At 54.9% G+C, this 20,719-nt stretch overlaps 6 protein-coding genes across 6 annotated transcripts; 1 reads left to right on the forward strand and 5 right to left on the reverse strand.

Annotated features, from left to right (window-relative positions):
- Positions 1-1,161: 1,161 nt before the first annotated feature.
- On the reverse strand, positions 1,162-6,009 carry KVR01_007995 (uncharacterized protein). The gene is made up of 2 exons (XM_044790731.1): positions 5,306-6,009; positions 1,162-5,234 (listed from the first exon to the last, which is right to left on the reverse strand). The coding sequence occupies exons 1-2, from the start codon at positions 5,604-5,606 to the stop codon at positions 1,600-1,602; spliced, it is 3,936 nt and encodes a 1,311-aa protein (XP_044642973.1). The 5' UTR covers positions 5,607-6,009; the 3' UTR covers positions 1,162-1,599.
- Positions 6,010-6,858: 849 nt separating this feature from the next.
- Positions 6,859-10,488, reverse strand: KVR01_008318 (isoleucine--tRNA ligase ILS1; the record flags this gene model as incomplete). Its single annotated transcript, XM_044788999.1, has 7 exons — positions 6,859-7,967; positions 8,022-8,480; positions 8,537-9,230; positions 9,283-9,831; positions 9,933-10,218; positions 10,280-10,347; positions 10,411-10,488. 7 exons carry the CDS (start codon positions 10,486-10,488, stop codon positions 6,859-6,861), a joined length of 3,243 nt encoding a protein of 1,080 aa, XP_044643296.1.
- Positions 10,489-11,195: 707 nt separating this feature from the next.
- Positions 11,196-14,809, forward strand: KVR01_007998 (uncharacterized protein). The gene is made up of 5 exons (XM_044791494.1): positions 11,196-11,767; positions 11,863-11,920; positions 12,000-12,481; positions 12,551-14,201; positions 14,308-14,809. Exons 1-4 carry the CDS (start codon positions 11,651-11,653, stop codon positions 13,013-13,015), a joined length of 1,122 nt encoding a protein of 373 aa, XP_044642976.1. The 5' UTR covers positions 11,196-11,650; the 3' UTR covers positions 13,016-14,201; positions 14,308-14,809.
- Positions 13,761-15,331, reverse strand: KVR01_008012 (uncharacterized protein; the record flags this gene model as incomplete). The annotated part of the gene is made up of 3 exons (XM_044793578.1): positions 13,761-13,836; positions 13,867-15,149; positions 15,206-15,331. 3 exons carry the CDS (start codon positions 15,329-15,331, stop codon positions 13,761-13,763), a joined length of 1,485 nt encoding a protein of 494 aa, XP_044642990.1.
- A 389-nt stretch (positions 15,332-15,720) lies between these two features.
- KVR01_007973 (uncharacterized protein) lies at positions 15,721-17,131 on the reverse strand. Its single transcript, XM_044787248.1, has 2 exons — positions 16,324-17,131; positions 15,721-16,231 (listed from the first exon to the last, which is right to left on the reverse strand). Exons 1-2 carry the CDS (start codon positions 17,047-17,049, stop codon positions 16,115-16,117), a joined length of 843 nt encoding a protein of 280 aa, XP_044642951.1. The 5' UTR covers positions 17,050-17,131; the 3' UTR covers positions 15,721-16,114.
- Positions 17,132-17,686: 555 nt separating this feature from the next.
- On the reverse strand, positions 17,687-20,541 carry KVR01_008043 (uncharacterized protein; the record flags this gene model as incomplete). The annotated part of the gene is made up of 6 exons (XM_044787486.1): positions 17,687-18,349; positions 18,427-18,807; positions 19,310-19,362; positions 19,435-19,550; positions 19,708-19,952; positions 20,032-20,541. 6 exons carry the CDS (start codon positions 20,539-20,541, stop codon positions 17,687-17,689), a joined length of 1,968 nt encoding a protein of 655 aa, XP_044643021.1.
- Between the last annotated feature and the right edge of the window lie 178 nt (positions 20,542-20,719).

The raw sequence follows: 20,719 nt of genomic DNA on the forward strand, positions 1-20,719 counted from the left end.
GGGAGATTCACAACCTGGGACTCAGTCCAAGAAGCGTTATAAGCACAGAGGACCAGACCGCTCTCATATGTATTGTGACCAGGTCCAGTAAGACTCTCGTCCTCGCGATATCTATCTGATAGTAGTATTGTGAAATGCTCAGGCATGTATTCGACTTGCCAGACGCTGAATGAGTATGGAGCTGGCGAGGCGACAACCTCGAGGGCCTCACCGACCCAAGACCAATAACCTTTGATCCGCGGTCTGAGGATCTCTGCATTTCGCCCGATGATTCGGTCCCGAGGTCCTGGATTAAGAAAGCCAAGACCATCTATACAGAACCCCGTTCTACCTCGCACAGAACAAGGAAGCGTCCCTGGTCATCTATCAAAGATGCGTGTATGCTTTCCTGGCGTACAATAAGCTTGCCGGCCAATGCCTGTTGGACCGCAAGAAATGCATCATCATCCTGAATGAAAATAGACGCATCAACTCGGCTGAGTGGATCTCTTCCTGCGGCATGTTCGGCATGTTCGGCGAAGATCGATAGGTGATTCTGGATGTGGACGACTTTAAACGGATCGACTGTTTCGGTAGGAAGTTTAACGGCCAGGTCATGACCGACGCAGAGAAACTTCGGGATGATGACACCGTTGCGCCCGGCGGCATCAGGCGATATTGGTGATATGGCATGAGCGCTCGCCTCTCGTCAGCTCCAAAGAGCCTGCGGAGGTTATCACGAAGGATAAGGGGGAGATACCACGCCGGCTCGAATTGGTCTGACTGTTCATCAACGACCCGCCCGTGGTCTCGAATCTTTCCAACGATTTATGGGACGAAAACTTCGAAGAGGAGAACCCCAACGTCAAGCGCTGGTTAGACAAGTTGCCAACATTCACATTTACGGTGTAGGTGAGTGCATGGGATCTTGAAGAGACGGCGAGGTTATTAAGTGTCAAAAGAGCACATAGGCGACGATCCAGTTTGACTTTTTGAGACGGACCTAAACAAGTGAGACGAACTGCTAGCCATTGATGGTCTGGTCCCCAAAGAAAGTACCAAAGGCAATTTGATGGAATGCCCTTCAGGCTGCTGGGAAATCGAGGCAACTACTCGTCATCAATGAAAGTGAAGGCTAGCGAAGTTTGGCACAGTCGGCAAGCTTATTCGGGATTTCATAAGTGAGGTTTCCATGGATCACCATTACTACTACACAATACACCAAGGCTTTTCCCGAGATGTGTTGTCAGATGATGTAACAACTTCCTGTGCATTCCGCGATCCACGTGTTTTTGAACAACCGGTAAGTAAGCAGTGCTTTGTACTCCTGCGGAACCTGACGCCGATGCTATGAGAAGACAATGCTACACACGACATGAGCAAGCCCTGGGTATATGCACCCCGTTTTGCTTTGACAACAAACCCACATCAAACCTAACGCCCTCGCCTTGCTCCCGTAGTTGCCTCGACCCGAGTGGCTTTCCCCTGCCCCTTTACGCTTCTGCCGCTGCTTGAATTCTTCCCTTGAATATGATTTGCCCTTGTACTCGGTAGATATGATGATCCACAATCGATGCCATTCAAATGAAACAGATCTTTCCCACCCCAACCACGTCCTTCTTAAGCTACTAGTCCTTCCTCGTCCTCCTCAAACGTCAGCTCGCTGGGTGGCTTGTACGCGGGCGTAGTGCTCGTCACCCTGCTAAGGAAGCTCGGCCTGGCCGGCGTGAAGCTCGGCCGCGCGGGTGTCCGGAAGGGCGTGTAGTCGATGACCATCCTGGATCTCCTCCCATCGTTCACCGGGGCGGGTGTGTTCCACCTCGAGTTGCGTCTCGTCGCCCGGAAGTCCATCATGCCGCCGAGCTCGGGCACCCGGTCCCCGCCGGAACCAACGCCGCTCGTCTGCGAGGCCCACACCCCGAAAAAGTGGCGCCTGTCGCGCCGCGCGTTGTGGCCCATAAACTCTTGCGCGGCGCGGTCGCGACCACGCAGGGATACCGAGGCCAGTTCCCATGCCTCCCAGTATTGTGATGCCGTCTGCGCAAAGTTGTACTCGGCCGCGTCCAGCCGGCCCTCGTCCTGCGCCTCGAGGAGCGAGTGCCAGAGCAGGAGGTGGGCCTCCTTGTCAGCGTCCTCGGCGACCTCATTAGAGAAGGTATAGTACTCGTGCTTCTCGCGCCAAGCCTGCGCAACGTCGAAGATCAAGCCGCCGTCGTCCTCGGCGCGGATGTCGTCTGCCTCCCAACCACTAGTTACGACCTCGGCAGACTTTTGCCGCCACGAGTCGAGGCTCTCTCTGAGGGTGTCGCAGCGGACGCGGTAACGGAAATCCATGTAAAGAACGCGCATGCGACGTTGCCATTCCTGCCGGCGCACATCGCGCCAGTGCTTCATGACGCTGTCACTGATCGAGTAAAAACGACCCAGGCGAGACCAGTTGTGTAGCCTGCTGACTGGCTCAAGCTGGCCTCGCCATTGCTCGATTGCCTTTGGCACCACGCGTTGGAGGATCATGCCGCGGGCGTGCATGGCCCCTATTTCGAGCTGGTCGATGGCGTCGATCGAGGCGTTGAAGAAGCCCGTAATTGAATCGTGGTACCGGACTTCACGGGCGAGGTGGCGCATTGTTCGACTGTTGGTATGTGACTCCGCCGCCGCTTCGGTCCACTTTTCACAGAAACGTGCTCGTTCCTGTCGCTGGGTGACGCGTTTGCACAAGATCAGACGCCATTCGCAGTACCAGTGATAGGTGGAACTGTCGAGTGCCTCCGCATCCTGTTGCTCCTGCCACGCCCTCAGTCTTGTCTCGTACATCCAATGCTTCGCATGCTCCTTTAAGTCCTGGACTATGGCAATCTTTTCGCGACTCTTGCACTCCTCGGCTTCTTGGCGCCAGGCGAGTGACAGGCCCGACCGCAGAAACTCGTCCCTACGAACAATGATCGGCCCGGCACCATCTTCAGCTCTTTCTTGTATACGCGCTGAAGTCTTCCAATACCTCATGTACCTGCCGAGCATGCTACCTCGGAAAATGCCCTCGGCTTCTTCATGCGCAGAAGAAAGCCAACTAGATTCGCCCTGCCAGTGATAAAGACAGGCCGCACGCAAGCGAGTGTGGTCGATTGCCATGGCTATCCGCATCTTGGATTCTTGGTACCATACGATGAGAGCGTCCTCGGTCAAGTCACGCCTGCGCTTGCGAACAGCAAGCGCCTGGGCCCGTCTTTGCTCGCCGGATTGCGTCTGTGCAGCGTCCCGCCAGTCCCTCATAGCGACCAGCTGGGAGAACCACACTGCTTTGCTTTCCGATTCAGACTCATCTCTGTCCCACTCCCCGATCCAAGCACTGAAGCACTTCTTTCGAAGAATGTGGCGTCTTGCAACCTGTGTCCGTTGCACTTCCTCATCTGCACGATTGGCCCAATGCGTGAATGCTTTCGATAGGATGAAGTAATCCCAAGCGGCGGCTGCTATGTGATACTGTGAGCGAAGGCTGAGGTCACTGTCGAGCCAGGCTTCCTCGTCTCGCTCTTCCGGCGCATCATAGAACGAAGGCTGCCGGAAATCGAGATCTGGATGCCATTCGCCATTGAAGGATTGCATTTGTTGACCTTGGAATTCCGGAAGACGACCGTGTGGTGCTGGCCGATACGGTAATTCCTCCACGAACGTTCTCTCGACTGAAGGTGACTTGCCCATGGCTTCTCTGTCTGAATCCTTCAGGTCCGAGATTGACCTGGAGGGCGCAGCAGATGACCTGCTGCGTTCGATGGATTGTCGAACGTGCGGCTGGACGGTCTCGCCGGGGAGGATCGGCGGCACAACAGCAGCGCCCTCAGCGCCCTCAGCGCCCTCAGCGCCCTCAGCGTCTCGCTCAGCAGACTCCCTGCTGCGCTCGAGCCCTTCCATTTCGCGCATGTGCTCTTGATAAGCCCGCAGACCGTCATTCTCGTCAATGTGCATAGTAAGCGCAGTTTCGATCCATATCTCAAGGGCATCACCCATGGTGCCCCAAGCATCCCACACTTCGGCGTTTGCTTCCAACTCGATATTTCGAGTCTTGGTCTGGCGGGCGATCCTGGCCCAATGATTGAACGACGACATCCTAAACATCTGTTCCCTCGACATGAGGTAGTTCACCTGGGCCTTGCTCATGTCCTGCTCGTCAGCGGCGTTTCTGGAAGGTAACTTTACGGAATATTCGTCGTGTCGTAAATCATTATATTCCTCATCGATGCGTTCTGTTTCTCGGGTGTCCTGCTCTTCCTCATACTGTGGAGGGTGTTCCGGGAGACTCGGCTCCTCGATGTAGTCGGCCTGGTCACCAACCAAGTCCATGCTGCTGGAAAAGTCTTCGGAATTCACACCATTTGGCAGGCGATCCCCGGCTTGTTCCCCGGAGGCCCGTCCGTGGTGGCCGAAATTACTGAAATCCGGAGGAGCTCGATTTTCCGCTCTTGTCGAAGGCCTGCCGTCGACTTCTTGCCCTGAACTTGACGGCCGGACATGAGCTGACCCGTTGAGCCCTTTGCCGGGGCCGTCAGCTTCCAGGCCGCTTCCTGGCTTGTCGCGGTAAGGGATGTTCTCAATGGTAGACGGCCCGCTGGCGTTCTGATCCCAGGAACGTTCAGAGATGCTCTGTGTCTCCACAACATCCGAGAATCGCACGCCCTTCTTGTTCGACTCCGGCGTCTCACCCGCGGTCGAATGCGCCCGAGCGTGCCGGATTGGAGGCTCTATACTGGGTAGCTCATTCCCGGGCGCAACAAATGACAAGGCAATGCTGTCCGAATTGCGTCTGCGGCGCGGCGCATAGTGCATGGGACTAGGCGAGCTGAACCTGTCTTGTGGCGGAACAGGTGGCGCCAGACCTGGTTCCAGGGGCGAAGACTCGTCGCGTTGAATGATGTGTGGTCTAGGGGTGGGTCCGCCTCCAGTCTGATCACCGTCGCTCAGATCCTCGTCTACGCCATCCTCAGCAGTGGAACTCATCGAGTCATCCGTGTAGACCACTTCGATGCCCATGCTCGACAGGAGGGATCTAAACTTGTCGACCAGTGGCTCGTCAGTCCTGTCCGCGCCGATGCGGAATAAGAGGCGCGAGATGTGCGGGACATCTTCTGAATCATATCCATATTTTGGGAGGACTGTGTCGGCGGCCATGAACAGCGCATTGGTCGCGAGGCGCTCCCGCTCGGGGAGTGAGTCGAAGATCTCCTCTCCCTGAGCAACAATCTCGTGGAGGATGGTGATGTCTGTTGATCGCACACAATGTAAGTATCAGGTCGCCATGGCAGAGTGGGATTGAGGAGGGGCAGGAACCTACCCTCGTTGCTGTAATATGGTTCTGGTCTGGCTCGGATGGGGGTCGGAGAGGGGCGGTCGATACCACTCCCTCCTCCATCGCCCCCATTCCCGTTGGGAAGAGGTGTGTTGTGGGCGGCGCGTTGCATGGAATCCAGGACAGGGGACTTGACTTCGATGTCGCCGTTGTCGCCGACCTTGACCTCGACTTGTATCTCGCTGAAAGTGGAGTCTGTTGTCTCCCTTTCTTCTGACGGGCTGGTGCTCTGTATCGTGGAAGGAGAGCCCCCTCGACTAAGGGTGGCTGGTGGTACCGGTAGCATTTGCGAAAAGGACGGGTGCGCCGCGGATACATATCGAGAGGGAAACAAAACTCGGCGAGGGTTCAAGCGTTCGAGCTGGCAAGCGAGGGTCTTGGGCCAGGAGAGTGCACAATGTGACTGAGGTCGGGCGCGGAGAGGCGAGGTGAGGTCAGGTCAGGTCTCATTGAGACGAAGAGCGCACAAAAACAGCAGCTGGCTCAGCTCGTCGCGGCCGTCGTAGGACTGGGGCAGTTGTGAGGGGTTGCAGGATATCGATGCATTCAATTGCAGGAGCCAAAAGAGAGCTGAGGGAAAACAATAGTAGCGGTTGGGGCTTGAATAGCGTTGCGCGAAGACAATGGGGAGGCGCGTTGCTCGAATGCCGCAGATGGGATCGCGTACCAGCGGGAGGCTGAAAAGAAACGGCATGGTCTTGAATGGCTTTCATTGGGGGGACACTAGCAACGGGTGACCCCCCCCTCCACAGACCCCGGGAGCCATTGAGCACCAGCCACTGGTTGTCACGGTTGCAGTGGAGCTGCCTGAGATCGATCCTTGTTCAGGAGGACATCCCTGCACCGTCTTGAGTACGGTCGAGAGGCCGTTTCAACACCAATGAATTCATCGACACATAAACTTCTCCTGACCCAATGCTGCATGAACTGCACGACTCAGGACACCCCCCGGTTTTCCTGTTCATCTAAGCTCCCAGATCTATATCCTCACCCTATTCTTTGACTGGAGTACCCATCCAAACCCAACAACCCCCCCTCCCGATTGCATTGGGACAGGAAGCGCAGAGACCAGGCAATATGCAACCAGCAAAGCCAACGAGACCAATCCAAAAGTTTGCTACCGCCGCATCGAAATGCACGGCCGAGGTGAGTACCTACCAGATGGCATGGAGCAGCTGTTGCGGGAAACATGTTGACCGAGAATCAGTCTGCAATCTATGGCAAGTGTATTGTGGCAGATTACAACTCAGTGTACAAGGACAAGTGTGCCGCTGAGTTCATGAAGCTGAAAGACTGCTATTTGGTAATCACTAATGCCTCGGCCTGGACCGTCCTCATACCATAATCTTTTTTGTCTTAAAATTGACCAGTCCACAGAAAGCATACAGGTCTAGATGAGCATGCAGGGCAGCACGCAAATCACATCACTTTGGATTCTTCGCAGCTTCATATGGAACTAATGGGAGGTTCGGTCTATCAAGATTTTGCCTGCCTCTCTTTGGCCAACGGTCCCAGGCGGGGGCCCCTTCTATATAGCTCTACAGCTTCAACAACCGCAGCAAGAAAGTAGCGGACTGCACTTCTTGCATTTCCTCAGCAATCACACCCTCTTGTTCGCCCTTGGGGATCTCGCCGTCCACCTGCGTGACGTTGTGCTTGTCCATGGGCCGACGGAGCGCCTTCTCTAGCTGCTTCGACTGCGTCACGAATACCTCCTCGATGCCCAAGCTCTCCGGGTCAGACAACACGTTGTACTCCATCTTGATATCATCCGTTGGCTGCAGGCCCGCCTTCTTGCGGAGCTTCTGCACCCTGTTGATGATCTCACGGGCGAGACCCTCCGCCTTGAGCTCGGGGTACATCTGGCAATCCAGGATGGTCAGGACATCACTGTCCGTGTTGACTTCCGAGTTCTTGGTCGACTCATCCTCCTTGATACCACGGCGGACCACGAGGTCGCCTTCCACCAGCTCGATGCCGTCCACATTGATCTTGCCTGATGCGACGTAGTCCTTGACCTGGTCGCTGGTAATGCCTGGCAGGGCCTTCTTGACCTTGCCCATGTCCTTCTTGAGCTTCTTGCCGAGCACCGGCCAGTCCGCCGTGACGCTGTACTGGACGTTATAAGAGGCCTCGTCCGACGTGAGGATGAGGTCGCGGACATTCAGCTCCTCTGCGATGTAGCCCTCCAGAGACCGGACGTCCTCCAGATAAGTGGCGTCTGTGTGAATAACGACCAGGGTCTTGAGGGGAGTCTTGACTCCGATGGCTTTGCGCTCACGTGATACTCGGGCGAGATCGATGATGTTCTTCATCCGGCTGACCCTGCGCTCGATGTCCGGGTTGAATAGCTCTTTTCGGACCTCAGGGAATTTGAGGAAGTGCACGCTCCGAGGATCCTCCTCCCTCAGGCTCTCGGGGATGAAAGGAAGGAGCCTCAGGTAGATGTTATCGGTGATGAAGGGCATGAAGGGGGCGAGCCCTCTGCAGAGTGTGTACAGGACCTCGAAGAGAGTGTTCAAGGCATGCTTCGTGTCCTCGACCCCGTTCTCTCCCTTGAGCCGCTTTCGGTTGAAGCGAATGTACCAGTTTGTGGTATCATCAATGAGTCCGAGCAACCTGGGCGTCACTGTGTACAATCGGTACCCTGATACACTTCATTAGCATAAACAGTCGGGCCCCGGGGTAGGGCCTTGCTCACCGTCCATTTCCTGGTTGACCCACTCCAGAAGACTCTGGCAGCTGGCAAGAATCCACTTGTCCATGACATTGGTATTTGTGGACTCCATTGTAGGGTCCCACTGGTAGTCAATGTTTTCGATCTTCTTGAAGAGAGCAACCTGGGCGTTGAAAAAGTTGAAGCTGTTCCACAGAGGCAAAAGCACTTTCTGCACAACTTCCTTCACACCGGCCTCCTTGAAGCGTAGAGGCTCTGCTCTAACCACGGGGGAGTTTATCATGTACATCCGCAGGGCATCGCTACCGTACTTTTCCATGACGATCGATGGGTCGGGATAGTTCTTGAGCCGCTTTGACATCTTTTTCCCATCCTCGGCAAGCACAATGCCGTTGACTACGCAATTCTTGAACGGCATCTTGCCGAACAGATGTGTGCCCATAACGACAAGAGTGTAGAACCACCCTCGAGTCTGGTCCAGACCTAGTTTCCGTGTTAGAGCATCGTTCTCAGAAGCGAGCATTTCTGTTTGTACCTACCCTCGGCAATGAAATTTCCTGGGAAAGATTCCTTGAACTTGTCCTGGTTCTCAAAGGGGTAGTGTTGGCTGGCAAAGGGCATACTGCCTGACTCAAACCAACAGTCGAATACCTCCTCAATACGCCTCAACTGACCCTTGCCCTTCTTGCTGGGGATGGTGATGTGATCGATCTTGTCACGGTGGATGTCCGTCAGTTCTCCTTCGTATCCACTCAGTTCCTTCAGCTCAGCGATGCTGCCAACACAGATGCGCTCCTCGCCGTCGTCGCTTTGCCAGATGGGGATAGGAGTACCCCAGTATCGGTTCCGCGAAATGTTCCAGTCACGAGCGTTGGTGATCCAGTTCGCAAACCGTTTCTCCTTGACAAAAGAGGGTGTCCAGTGACTGGATTCGATCTCCTTCAGCATCTGTGGGACAATTTCCGGGATGCGGATGAACCACGAAGGCACAGCACGGTAGATCAGGGGGGTGTCGGATCGCGGGCACATCGGGTAACTGTGCTTCAACTGGGAGTCGACTACCAGCCTTCCCTTGTTCTTCAGGGCCTTGACGATGTGCTTGTCGGCCTCTTTGACGTGCATGCCCTCGAAGTCCTTGACTTTTGAGGAGTAGCGACCCGTCTCATCAAGCGGGTCTGGTGGCGGCCGTTCTTCGGTCACAATGCCAGCTTCTTTCGCGATGCTGAAATCGTCCTGGATTTGGTCAGCTTCAGTTTCTTGAGACGATGTCTGCGAAGACACCTACCTCACCAAAGGCCGGAGCCTGGTGTACGATACCCGTACCACTGTCGTCCGTGACGTATGTGCCATTCAGGACCCTAAAGGCAACATCCTTGAAATCCTCGTAGTAGTAGTCAAACAGAGGCTCGTACTTCCAGCCGAGCATGTCCCTGCCCTTTACCTTCTCAATGATCTTGAACTTTGCCTTCTTGGGGTCCTTATACAGAGTGGTCAGGAGCTTCTCCAGAAGGAGGTAGTTGTCACCTGACTTCTCGTCGGCGATCTTGACGTATTCAAAGTCGGGATGGACGCACAGGCCCAGGTTCGTAGGAAGGGTCCATGGCGTTGTCGTCCATGCCAGCAGTTTCGTCTTCGGGTCGTCCACTAGGGGAAAGGAGACGACAACAGCCGGGTCTGTTACGTCCTGGTAGTTTTGGTTTGCCTCGAAGTTACTCAGCGAGGTGGTCAAGACAGTACTGTAGGGCATAACGCGGTAGCCCTGGTAGACTTGGCCCTTCTCGAAGAGCTCCTTGATAGCCCACCATTCTGACTCCATGAAGGGCGTGTCCATGGTCTGGTTTGTAACTCGTTAGCCTCTATCTTCATAAACCCTGCCTTGTGTGTGCGGGCGCATGTAGGGGCATTGGCCAGGCAGATGGCCTTGTCGCTACCCACCTTGTAGTCGTTGTCGAAGTCGATCCACCGCCCAAGGCGCTCGATGGTCTCCCTCCATTCTGACGAGTATCTCATGACGATGCTCCTGCATTCTTCGTTGTACTTGTCGAGTCCCATCTCCATGACAGCCTGCTTCCCCGAAATCTTGAACTTCTTGTCGATCTCATGCTCAATGGGCAGACCGTGGGTGTCCCAGCCGAAGCGTCGCTCGACATGGTAGCCCTTCATGGACCAGTAACGAGGGATAATGTCCTTGATGGTGGAGGCCAGCAAATGGCCATAGTGACTGCAGGTCGTGTTAGAGGGGCTCTGTCGGCGAAGGGCATGACACGAGCGGTGAAACGTACGGGAGACCAGTCGCGAATGGAGGGCCGTCGTAAAAGGTGTACCTCTGTCGGCCTTCTGAGAGTTTGACCTGGGCAGACCAGAGTTAGCTTCCTATGAGTTCTGGTCAGATTGAGGAGTCCTGTGGGCATACTTGTGTCTCGAAAGCCTTGATCTCTCGCCATCTCTGGATGATGTCCAGCTCCTCCTTGGGGAAGTTAATGGAGGCCATGATGGGCGCAGTCGAGCAATTATCCTCCGACCAGTACCAAAGAACAAAAAACAGAAGCTACAGATGAACGATGGGTAACGTGTCTGGGAGGGAAGTGGGCTTGCTTCTGTTGCCCCCCTTGGTGTTGCTGGTGGTTGTCTGCTTGAGTCACAGCACCACCAAAAGGATGACTCTGAATTGATGGGCTGCTGGAAGTTTTGGAGGGGCAGAATTTCCAGAAATCGCGGGGTACTCCGACCGACACGGAGCACACACAGTCTACTGGGTATTAGGCACTCGGAAGGTGCAGGGGTTATGGGCTCTGCCGAAGACGGGCTAGGCCTAATGTGGTAGCATCTCATGGACGTGGTTCATTACAAAGACTTGGTGGGAATCCTGCGAGATGAATCAAAATGCGGCAAATTCAACATGTTTGACACTCTCTGTGACCTTTCGAGTGTTGCCGTCCTCGTGGTAAGGTGCCATGGGTTTGGGTAGCCAACTCGTGGTCCTGAATAGGCAGTATTGACATAGAGTAGGACGGATGTGTTCCAGTCTGCGATAGCGGGCTTGTCAGGGGTGCATTGGCGTTGGTGCGTCCCCGTCTGGTGCTAGTACTGTACAGTACACAGTACGAGGTACTCGGTAGATCCGGGACCCCCAGGCGGGCCAGGGCTGCGAGTGGTCGTTGGCCCGGATCAAAACATAATAAACACAGGAGGGGCCGGGTGTGGTGCCCTCGTGCGTAGGGAGTAGGTAAGTACTCCGTACCTACCTAGGCACGTATGTAAGTGGTGCTACCGGGCAGCCCAGCCCAACCCGATCCCAAGCTCCAAAAAAACAAAGGCGATGTTACAGACGGACGGACAGCTTGCCCTATCCTTCCGCATCACCATTCCCTCAGAGGGGCACCGTTGTTGGAACATTGACCTGCTGCATTCGAGATTGCAGTGTGACCTTGGGACTTCTCAGCCCCGGCTGACTACTCAAGTACCTACTTGCCTGCTTGGGAGGTACTCCGTACTCTCTGCCTGCGAGTGGTTGGCTGCTCTGGTGCCTGTGGCTCGTGGCTCGTGGTCCATCAACGCCGCCGGGGCCCCCTCCTCGGGCTGCTCTTTGAGACCAGGCCGGGCTTGGGCATCTGCTTCAATCCTCCCCCCCGACAACCACAACCCGTCACACCATGTCTTTCTTCTTCGGGAGAAACAGGGCGCGTCCCTCCACCGTGGACTTGCCCAAGCAGGCCCGGGATTCTGTAACTAAATTGGAGAAGCTGGACGGACCCTCCGGCCAGGCAAAGGTAAGTTGCGCCGGCGGCCATGGCCTTCGACTCCTTCGCCTCGACACCGCCGCACAATCGACTTGCACCATGCTGACACCAAGGACCTCGGGCAGGCAGAGGAGCTCGCGAAGACGCTCAGCCAGATGAAGCAGATACTGCAGGGTACACAGGGTATGCCTTCACCCCATCATGCCGCTCCGCCCTGATCCCACCCACCGACTGGTGCAGCTGCTGACCAGGCAGCCTGCAGAGACCGAGGCGACCCCCGAGCAAGTATACCAGCTGGTCCACGGCATGATCGAGGAGGACCTGCTATATCAGCTTGCCATCAACCTGTGGCGCCTGCCGTTCGAAGCCCGCAAGGACACCCAGGTCATCTTCAGCTCCGTCTTCCGATTCAGACCTGTCACCGCCTCCCCAAAGTCCGACCCCGTCGCCTTGAGCTGGGTCGTCAACAACAGACCACAGGTCCTGATCGAGCTCTGCAAGTGTTATGACCACAAGGAGAGTGCGACCCCGGCTGGGTCCGTCCTTCGGGAGGTCCTGAAGAGCGAGGCTGCTGCCGCTATAATCCTCTACGATGATGGCGAGGAGCAAGGTTCAAGCGCCAAGGGCATCATGGGCATCGACCAGGACAGAGCCCAGTCAGGGAACGGCGTGTTCTGGCGTTTTTTCGATTGGATCGACAAGAGTTCTTTCGAGGTTGCCGCGGACGCCTTCACCACCTTCAGGGCAAGTCTCACCCGGCGCGCGGCCTCCTCCGTGGTCTGGGCGACCCTCGTTTGCTGACAGCATCAACAGGAGATATTGACCAAGCACAAGGACATCATACCGAGGTATCTGGCCATCAACTTCGACATGTTCTTCGATAAATATAATCACGTCCTCGTCCAGTCCTCAAGTTACGTCACAAAACGGCAGTCTATTAAACTCCTGGGCGAGCTCCTCCTGGACCGGTCGAATTACAACATCATGACAGCCTACGTCGACAGCGGCGAGCATCTCAAGATCTGCATGAACCTGCTGCGTGACGACCGCAAGATGGTACAGTACGAGGGCTTTCACGTCTTCAAGGTCTTCGTGGCCAACCCCCACAAGTCCGTTCCGGTACAGAAAATACTGTTGATGAATCGGGAAAAGCTTCTCCAGTTTCTGTCACGCTTCCTTGAGGACCGCACCGATGATGAGCAGTTTATAGACGAGAAGGAGTTCCTCATCAAGCAGATACGCAATATGCCAGCGGCCCCTGTACCTCCCCAGCGGTAGCCGGCCGGCAACCCGACAATGGCTGGGAACACGGCACCAGCACGGACTTCACGAATATCGCCCTGGACAGTTTCATCTGATCAAGGCAAGGGCAGCACACCAGAGCCTACCACGCCGTTATGTTTGGGTCCAACCCCTGGAGTTAAGGGAGAATTTACACATCACTGGGTTTGGGACTTGATGGAGACGATGGGTTATTGACTTGTGTTTGACGAGGCGTTCTCCCTAGGGCTCAGACTACCAGAGCGATCACACCATACGCATGCATTCCATAAGGCGTCAAGGAGAGGCACATCCACGATTAGTGTGCATCGTTTCTTTTTCGGCGAGATCTCAGAGTACGCGGGTGGCGAGGCAGTTACTTGTTATTTCGACCACTTCCATCAAGTGGTAGCTGACTTATCAATATGGAATCATCAAGCCAATCGCTGGTGTCTGCAATGCCCGTCCGAACAGTCGGCACTATCGGTGAAGCGCCGTCCCATCTCCAGCGACGCCAATCGCACGGCAGACCCCAAACAAGAATGACCCTGATAAACACAGAACTACTGAGAGAGTCCGCCGCCGCCCTGTCTCGCAAGGACACCAGAGACGAAGGCCACTTGGAGAACGCCAACGAGCTGGCGCTCTCCACTGTTGACTTCTACAGCCCAAAGCATGATAAATATTCCTAGGGCTGGGGGAGGGGCATTTCGTAAACTTCAGGCGCATTTGAGTGGCGGGTTTGAGGCAAGAATCTTACAAACTAGGTAGGTGGCTTCACCTCGCGCATTGCAGCGACTCCCAATTGCCGGTGAGCAAGGTGGAAACTCGTCTGGCCCCTTGAGGGTGTGAACTGCGATTCATGCTACCATACAACACCCGGCTCGTCGTCCGCGAAGATGTGATCTCTTCGTCGTACAGCAGCCCACCTCCGATTGCCCGCTCTCGCGTGTTCTTCGGCCTCCCTTAGCCACTGCCTCCATCTCCTCGTACCGGGCGCAGCGCCGCTCCTTTGCGCCCAGCGCGCATCCTTCGTCTCTCGGATGACATACCACATTGTTCTGGTAAAGCTCCGGTACCCGTCACACATGTCGTTTGGGTCAGTCGTGCGGTCGGCGTGCCTCGCGTCCCGTGGTGTGACATCTCGCCACTCATAACGGGACAGGTCCCAATAATGCTCCTTGGACACCATGCTCGCCAACCAGTAAGCACCATTTAACACGATATAGCTGGCGCCAACCATGGTCTGGCCCTCGAACCCGACGTTGCCAAGCAGCACGATGCTGACCATGAGCATTGCCGTACCCAAGGCCATCAGTAGCTTGTGCGCCCGGTCGCCGACGTGATATTCGCACTCGGCCGTGCCGGCATATAGCTCACGCGCCACCTCGTCTGAGCACTGAACGAGGATGAAGCCCCCCTGCTGCGTACGAATGACAATGTCTCCGGCGGTGACCTTATCCCTCCGCGCGCGCACCATCAACACGGGTCGCCACCACGATGCATATCCTACAATGGACGTCCCAAGTGACACGATCCCCACTGCGAGCAAGGCGACCCCATCCTTCCAGTATATCATCATTCCTATGATGACTCCTGTGAGAATGAATGATGCTGCTGAGATGAAATTGGTCGGGCTGCTCCACTTCGGGGTGATAACCGGGCGTTCCTCTGTCAGCGCCATAAATGTCTCCGACATAGGATCGATGGACTTCTCGCTAGGGTGTTGTCTGAACAGGCTCCCTTGTTCTATGTCTGAGGTGTACGCAGCGCTACTCTGACGCCGCAACCCGCTGCTGGATTGGCTTCTCCTGCTACCCTCCCGGCGACGCTGTCGAGGCCGCAGGTCCTCCATTTGGTAGGGTCTTGCAGCATCCGTCTTATCCTTCTCGCCAGGAAAAGTGGTGTCGACTGAGCCTGGATCCTCGCCATCCCTGTGTTTGACTTGAATGACCTTAAAGCCATAGGTTGGCAGGTCATCCAGAGGGTGGATAATATTGGCAAAAAATCCGAGGGTATCCAGAACAACGCCGGAATAAACCCCAGCCACCTTTGCCGGGAAGTCTGGCATTCGATGTGGTCGTGAGGGCTTCAGTAATGCTTGTGGAGCTGGCAAGATACGAGGGAGGAGACAAAGTGCCGAGGCCTCAATCTATACATGCGGCTCATTAGCAACAATGTATTAAGCCCATGCAGATATCGGCTTACCGCTTGAGCGTGAGCTTCAATTTCTGACTCCCCAATGACGGCCAAGAGAGTAATCGCATCTAGCCTCCATGAGTCTCGGCTGTCAGGAAACCAGCCCTCGACCCCGTACGCGCCATTGGTTGCCATATCTCCCTCCTATCAGCCCTTGATCGGACGGTATTGAAAAAACACGGGAAATTTGCGACGAAAACAGTCTCGCAAAAGAGATAGTAGAGTTGGCGGTTCGTTTATACAGTAAATACGCAGTCCCGCTTGTGAGCGCGAGCAACAAGCAGTTGCTCACATATCACAGGATTTCCATCCAGCGAGAAGACTGGCGGGGGGTGTCAGGCTTCTATGGATCGAAGCATGGGTGTGCAGGACCAATATGTCCCCATTCATCGCCCCAGGAAGCATGGTTAGATGTAGCTCCAAACTCTGATCTGTCGCCGGACTGCGTATGGAGCATCCTACCATACCTGGGACAACAAAGACACAGCACGCACGTCATCGGCAGCCCGCTAAATGTGAATTGGGTGACATTTGGCAGGCTCTCAGGAAGGGTTTGGCCTGTAACGAGTACTAGTGCTGGCAATATAGAAAGAAGCATGACATGGACGCCGCGATGTACATCCACTTAGACCTCCTTGGCGCAGTCTGCCTCCAAGGTTTACCACGGTTGGCCTCGCGGCTAAGGTCGCTGCACAAGGCGCTAAATACCCACGTAGTCGTGTGAGATACTAGGATCTCTTCTTGCATAAGCTGCATTAGATTTCGCTTGTGCAGAAGCCATATTGTCGCCCGAAGTTGTTGATATAGAGGTTTATATCACACCCAAGGCAGTGAGCATTAGCCATCACCTTCATTCAACGCTGATTTGCGCTAGCCATACTTCCACCGTGAAGCCCACAAGTTGGCCTGGTTCAGAGTCTACTTCTGCTTTTCAACCCATTCCTGGTGCTTCGCCTTCCATTCATCACGCCATCTCGTGAGTGGTGGCCTTCCCTCAATGGCGTCCGAGGCGCCCCAGAGCATCCGTTTGCGATCCTGCATTATACTTGTATTAGCCTGTGTAAATTGGTAAAAAGGCAAAGCCCCGGATTCTCTTCCCAGCCCGCGTCGAATGTGTGCCCACTCACCAGATCCTCGGTAACCTGGTCATCCGGGCACAGGACCCAGAATTGACCCTCGTCCATTTTCTTCTCCAGAAAGTCCACAACCTGGTCAGGCCACCATGCGCCGTCCGGTTTCTCCTTGCCCTCTCCGGGCCGGTTGCCGCAGAGACCTGTGAAGGTCCAGCCCGGAACTAGTAGGTGCACAGAGAGGTTCTTCTCGTCACGCAGGTCGAATGACAGGTGTTCGGCGACAGCCTTCACCGCAGACTTGGAGGCGTTGTACGCCGGGTTCCCAGGCGGGTTCGTGATGCCTTGCTTGGAGCCTGTGATCACCACGGCGCTGGGCGAGCCGGAGGAAGCCGTCGACTTTACGTTGGGAAGCAGGCTGCTTATCCCGTTGATCACGCCGAAGAAGTTAACGTCCATAGTCTGTCGGAAAGCGTCGGGCGAGTCCCAGGACGACTTCAGCCCGAAGCCTGCGTTGAGGGCCAGCAGGTTGACCTGGCCGTTGAGGTCCTTATCGACCCGGCTCTTGAGCGTAGCCCAATCATCCGTCTTGCTGACGTCGACCTTGATCGTGCCGATGTCCCCGCCAACGTTCTTCGGGGCTGCCTTGAGCGTTTCCTCATCCCAGTCAGCAACAAGCACTTTCATGCCGTTGTTGAAGCATTTCTTGGCCAGCGAGAGGCCAACGCCGGATGCGCCTCCCGTGATGACGGCCGTGTGTCCTGCCTTGAAGATCGATGCCATGTCGAGATGCTGTATTTTTCACAGGCTACCCAGTTCAATGAGTTTCATGAGGTGTGCAAGATGAACACGTGTAGGGTCTTAATCGATGTTGGAGATGTGCGCGACGTCGCTGAAATATGTAGTTGGGAAGCTCGGAGTTTAGTATAGACAACGCACCTAAGTCCGATACGACTCCATTGTACGGAGTAAGTGTACTCCACTGGCTACCTAGGTAATTTGGGGGAAAGATGCAGCACAGGGCAAGACATTGACAAATGTTTCCTGTCAAGAATGATTGAATGGGCTCACCCCTAGCCATCTCCCCGAGGCCATCAGTGACGTAGCGGACACGGCTTCGAGCTGCCTGGGCCTAATCTGGTGTGAGCCCAAGAAGGGAATGGTAATCCGGTGTCCACCACTTGATACATTTCAACGGCCTGTTATGAAATAGAGTCATATTAGGTAAACTCGATTGAGACATGCCTTGCACCCTTCAGAGGAGTCTTGCGTGGCCTCACATGCGCCCTTTGCGGTCTCCAAGCCATGTGCCAACCTTGGAACTGTATGCCCTGGGTTCCCATGATTCCCTTCGACTTTTTACTTTCCCGAGACTTTCCGATGACCCTCGGTGAAGAAGATCCAGAAGTTTTCCGTTCTTCTATAGTGCTAAATCATCATCTGGGTCGGCTTGATAACTCCCTATTAAATTATTGAACCGCGGCCTTCGACGCAACCGTCGCCCTGGCGGTGGGCCTACTTGATCAGCAAATCGTACTCTCAAATCCCTCCCTGGCCTGTTCCGACGCAGGACCCCAGGAGGTGGTTGCACCTGGTTGTTTTGATATTCGGGCCTCTGAGGTGGCGGCATGTGTGACCCATCACCTTGGAGGAAAGCCGCTCTTAGGTCGTCTGTCCTTTCACGGCGACGCAGCGATCCTTGGCGAAAACCTGCTCTCAGATCATCTACCCCGTCGCGGCGACGGAGGGGCCTTGTTGGTGTCTGATTTGCTGTGGACGGTAGCCTTCCGATATTCAGGAGGTTCTGTAACTGTGCTAAGCGGCTCTGTACCATAGTGGCCATCCAGCCAAAGGGTGCTTGTTTAATTCCCGGAGGGCGGTCGCTGCCTTCTTGGTCCTGGTATATCTGCCTCAGGTCATCTACTGGTGCAACGCGACGCGGTGCCAGTCGTTCTGCTTTGTCTGCCACCGTCGCCATGCCGCTGATGCGCAACATTCCTGCCGCCTCGGTGAGGCGATCCATGACATCAGGTCCGATGGCAGCGAGGCCGGTCTGCAGGCTTGCAGGAGCTCGAACAGGGGCCTTTATATAGGGTGGATACAATGTCAGCTTAATCACTCGATCGAGGTAGAGAGAGATTGAACAAGATTTATTCTTACAGCTGGTGGCTGACTGATATGCTCATCCACCCAGGCTCGGATCTCATCTTGTCCCACTCTCCAGTCTGGCTGTGTTTCCCTCCAGCGGGCCCATCTTAGGAGCTCTCGCAGAGACGGTCGGTCCGCTGGATCGGCTGCAAGGCAGCGAACTAATATGCTCGCAAGATTGTTGTCGAGGGGCCTCTCCGATTCGACCACGCTGGGATTCGCGAGCCAGGCTCCATAAGTGTGGAAAGGGTTCACTAAGTTGCCGTCAAAATCAGTGACCCGGAACACAAAATGTGTCGGGAACAGATCGGCCATCGCAACATCGTCGTTCAGGGGACCAACTGCCTTGGGGGGGTTGGGCCATGAAGCCTGAGTGATTAGCATATGCATGCACTTGAGGCCTTGAAGTCAGATTTCTCGCTCTCACGAAGCTATTCAGGACGGAAGCGGTAACTCACGACGCCGATATGCCAGATGTTGCTATGCCACCCGTAATTGCCAGCTATCCTGGGTCGTGGGGATTCCGCCGCGGGCCACTTATTAATATAGTCCCACTCTTTGGTAAATTGTTCCTTAGATGGAATTTGCTCAGCACACTAGATGCGAAGCCAGTCATCTACATCGACACCTCGACAAAGGGCACCCACAGGTAAAAGGTATGGCATTTTACCGCGCAGCCTGGTTCCCCAAGCTCCATTTCTGGTCGCCTTGACGTTAGTTGGAAATCCTTTTCGACGGTGTCTCTTAACTTTCAAAGCGACAGCGGTACTTACGATGAATGGTTCTGATTATCCGAAGCTGTGCGAGCTAGGCCAAAGTCCCCGACCTACTAGAATACTTAGCGGGCCGCCGTTGTCAAAAGAACTGTTCATACTGCGGCTATCGACTTTCTGACCTTGAATATTGGGACTTCAGCATGCTCGTCGTTGTCAAAGTCCCCAATCATCACTTGAAAATGTGAAGCAAAATCAGTTTTTGAATATATTTTCCAGGCTCTGTAGTTGGTGGCCAGGAACCTACCGTTTTGGGGATCGAGATCGAAGTGGACTAGATTATAGGCGAGTAGCCTCTGGGCCTCCTCCGTGACTCCTGGCATCAGACCTTCCTGGCCTTCTGTCCCTGGTGGTTCGACCCACCTATCAACTCCCGAGCTTGCATCTCTTACGTGTCTAGGTGGGAAGGCCATTGATATGCAGGCTCTGATGACTACATATGTATCAATATATCCCGTGAGTGACCCGCATAACACCTAAATGGCGACCAGCGTCTGCATCTGGAGGGTGTGTGAACAACTTACGGCAAATGAAGATCTTCCAAAGGACTCTGTTTGGGACGGGGATTCCAGCCGAACCAACTCGTGTCATGAAGCCAAGCATATCCCCATTCTTCATGTATTCGATACACATGATTTCCAACGAATTATCAGCCTCTTCCCACTGCGCGATGCTCTCCGTTTCGTCCGAACCGTCGCCCTTGGGGATCATGATGTCTCCATTGAAACGCAGGAGCTGAACAAGGTGCCTCGCTCGCTTCATGGCCTGTTTCATAAGTATCAACCAGAAGGTGTCAGAAGTTCGCACCGCAACATGACTAAGATATTTCTCCATGGCGACATACCAGTGTTGTCGCCTTCTCTCGCTGCAAGACAGCCCCCTCCAGCGCAGTTGACTTGATTACAACCCTTTTCCATCCCCTCATGGTGTTGATTTCCCAAAGGCTCACCATCCCTTGGCCGCCACTACCGAGAACTTTCACCAGACGGGCATTGATACCCTTGCTACGAAGCAACCGGCGGACGCGTCCAGCTCCGAGCTGTGCTGGTATGTCGTCATCCAGCTGTTCTGGCAGAAACCTCTGACGCCAAAATCTCTTCCAGTTCTGGGCCTGCAGGCGAACCATCTGGAGATTGGACTGGCTGGGAAGTCCGTTCCAAGGCCATCCTCTGCGTACCGGGCGGTTCTTTTCGGCGAAAGTTGCTCCTTCGCCCCTCATCTCTGCCGCAATTCTTTGGAGTACCACATCAGGGTATAATCGTTTTACGCCGTTTCTGTAGTCGCCGAACAGAACCGCCAGATCTCCCTGGATATTGCGTAATGTCACAATGCGCTGTCGCGTCTCGGGGTCCATGCTGGCTGAAACTGATTGGAACTGTTATTCACAGTGACCAGAAATTTTGGAGTGAGCCAGGTGCTTGAAAAGTCTATCTCATACATTCAACCTTGTTTGCTGGAAGTAGGAAGAGGTTTCCTCACAAAGTCCATTTTAGCAGCCGCCCGATTGTTCCGCAAGCGGCAGGGCTATTCGA

This window comes from Diaporthe batatas (assembly GCF_019321695.1).
Source record: "Diaporthe batatas strain CRI 302-4 chromosome Unknown Contig00009, whole genome shotgun sequence".
Taxonomy (NCBI): Eukaryota; Fungi; Ascomycota; class Sordariomycetes; order Diaporthales; family Diaporthaceae; genus Diaporthe; species Diaporthe batatas.